The sequence below is a fragment of the Crocuta crocuta genome, unplaced genomic scaffold (assembly GCF_008692635.1).
Source record: "Crocuta crocuta isolate KB4526 unplaced genomic scaffold, BGI_CrCroc_1.0 scaffold241, whole genome shotgun sequence".
NCBI classification, from domain to species: domain Eukaryota; kingdom Metazoa; phylum Chordata; class Mammalia; order Carnivora; family Hyaenidae; genus Crocuta; species Crocuta crocuta.
The window spans coordinates 3,303,424-3,304,966 of NW_027527807.1; the positions used below are offsets into that span (position 1 = coordinate 3,303,424).

General features: G+C 56.4%; 1 protein-coding gene across 1 annotated transcript in view; it reads right to left on the minus strand.

The window, feature by feature from the left end:
* Positions 1-312: 312 nt before the first annotated feature.
* The window catches only part of FHL1 (four and a half LIM domains 1), a 37,025-nt gene continuing 35,794 nt past the window's right edge, over positions 313-1,543 (minus strand). Inside the window, 3 exon segments of the mRNA XM_077773989.1 lie at positions 313-498; positions 659-845; positions 1,244-1,519. Of these exon segments, the coding sequence (XP_077630115.1) occupies positions 344-498; positions 659-845; positions 1,244-1,519 (618 nt within the window). The 3' untranslated portion in view covers positions 313-343.

Below are 1,543 nucleotides of genomic sequence, written 5' to 3' on the forward strand. Positions count from 1 at the left end.
GGGGCTCAGGGGGGCGGGGGGGCTTGTGTGTCACGCTTCTTGCTTAAGTCACTAAGCAGCTAAATGGTTAGCACGTTTTCGCTCTATGATACACATGCAGGAGAGTCAACCTATCTACGTGTTCGTGTTGTCACCGCAGCCGCGGAGACGGGGACTGCGCTGCTACATCCTAGAATGATCTCTGTGTGCCCTTATCTGAGCGATACTGTAAAATGGGAGCAAAGACAGAAGAAGCAACTTGAGAGGTGAGAGGCCACCCTGGCCCTATGGGTGGTGCAGGGCAGAGGGTGAGGACACAAGAACAAGACTCGGTTCCATTTACGGGACAGGAGCCCCTGTCGCTTTACAGCTTTTTGGCACAGTCGGGGCAATACACTTGCTCCTCGTGGAAAACAAAGCGCTTGTTGGCCAGATTCATGGAGCATTTTTTGCAGTGGAAGCAGTAGTCGTGCCAGGATTGTCCTTCATAGGCCACCACACTGGAGCCTTTACCAAACCCTGTGGAAACGACAAGAGAAAACGGAGGCGGCTGCNATGGCAGGGGAGAGAGACATTCTCTGGGGCGTTTGTGGATGAAACCGACGGCGGAGGCAAATGAGAGATGGTTACCATGCGCAAGACCTAGCCTGGCAGACTTAGCAAGGACTCTTTAGCCTACCAGTGATGGGGTTCTTGCATCCAGCACACTTCTTGGCCACAAAGTTCTTGTAGCAATCCACGCAGTAATACTGGTCCTCCACAGCGGTGAAACGCTGCCCAGCCAGCTTCTTAGAGCAGGTAACACACACAAAGCACTCGGCATGCCAGGGCTGATCCTGGTAAGTGATTCCTCCAGAGGTGATGGCCTAGACCAGGGAGTGTAGCACCGGATTCAGATTCAACAACCGTCTTGTTGAATGCCTACTACGTGCCAGGCACTGTGCTGGGCGCTCTGGTAGACAATATCTCATTTAATCGCCACAACGGCCATGGGAGGCAGGTGCGATTATTATCCCCGAGTTACAGACAAGGACACCGAGGCTCCGAGGAGGCGGGCCCTNAGGTGCGCCCACGGACCGCGCCCGACTGGGGCCCGGGCGCCACCTTCCACGGCCACGGTCTCCTCGCCTGCAGCACGAGAATAATAATTCCTACGTCGCAGGGCTGTCGTGAGGATGGAATGGGATAGCGTGTGTGCAAGGGCTCTGCAAACGGTCAAACACTTCTAGAAACAAGTCAACGCAGAACTCCCTCGTCAGCATACCTTGTTGCACTTCACGCAGTGCTTGGCAAATTTGGTCTCGTGGCAGGTCACGCAGTAGAAGTCCTCCCCTTTGGGGAAGAAGCTTCCAGTCCCGATGACTTGCTTGCAGTTGCTGCAGGTGAAGCAGTCTTTGTGCCACACGGTCTTCTTGTACTCCACATTCTGATCTCCTGCGGGGGAAGCCATCGGTAGCCCCACTGCCGGTGCCCTGCAGGGGGCTGCATCCGCTCAGCCCGCCCCGGGGGGGCCCCCCCCACAGGGGAGGGAATGCAGGCCCTGCAGTTCCGGCCTCACGCTCCC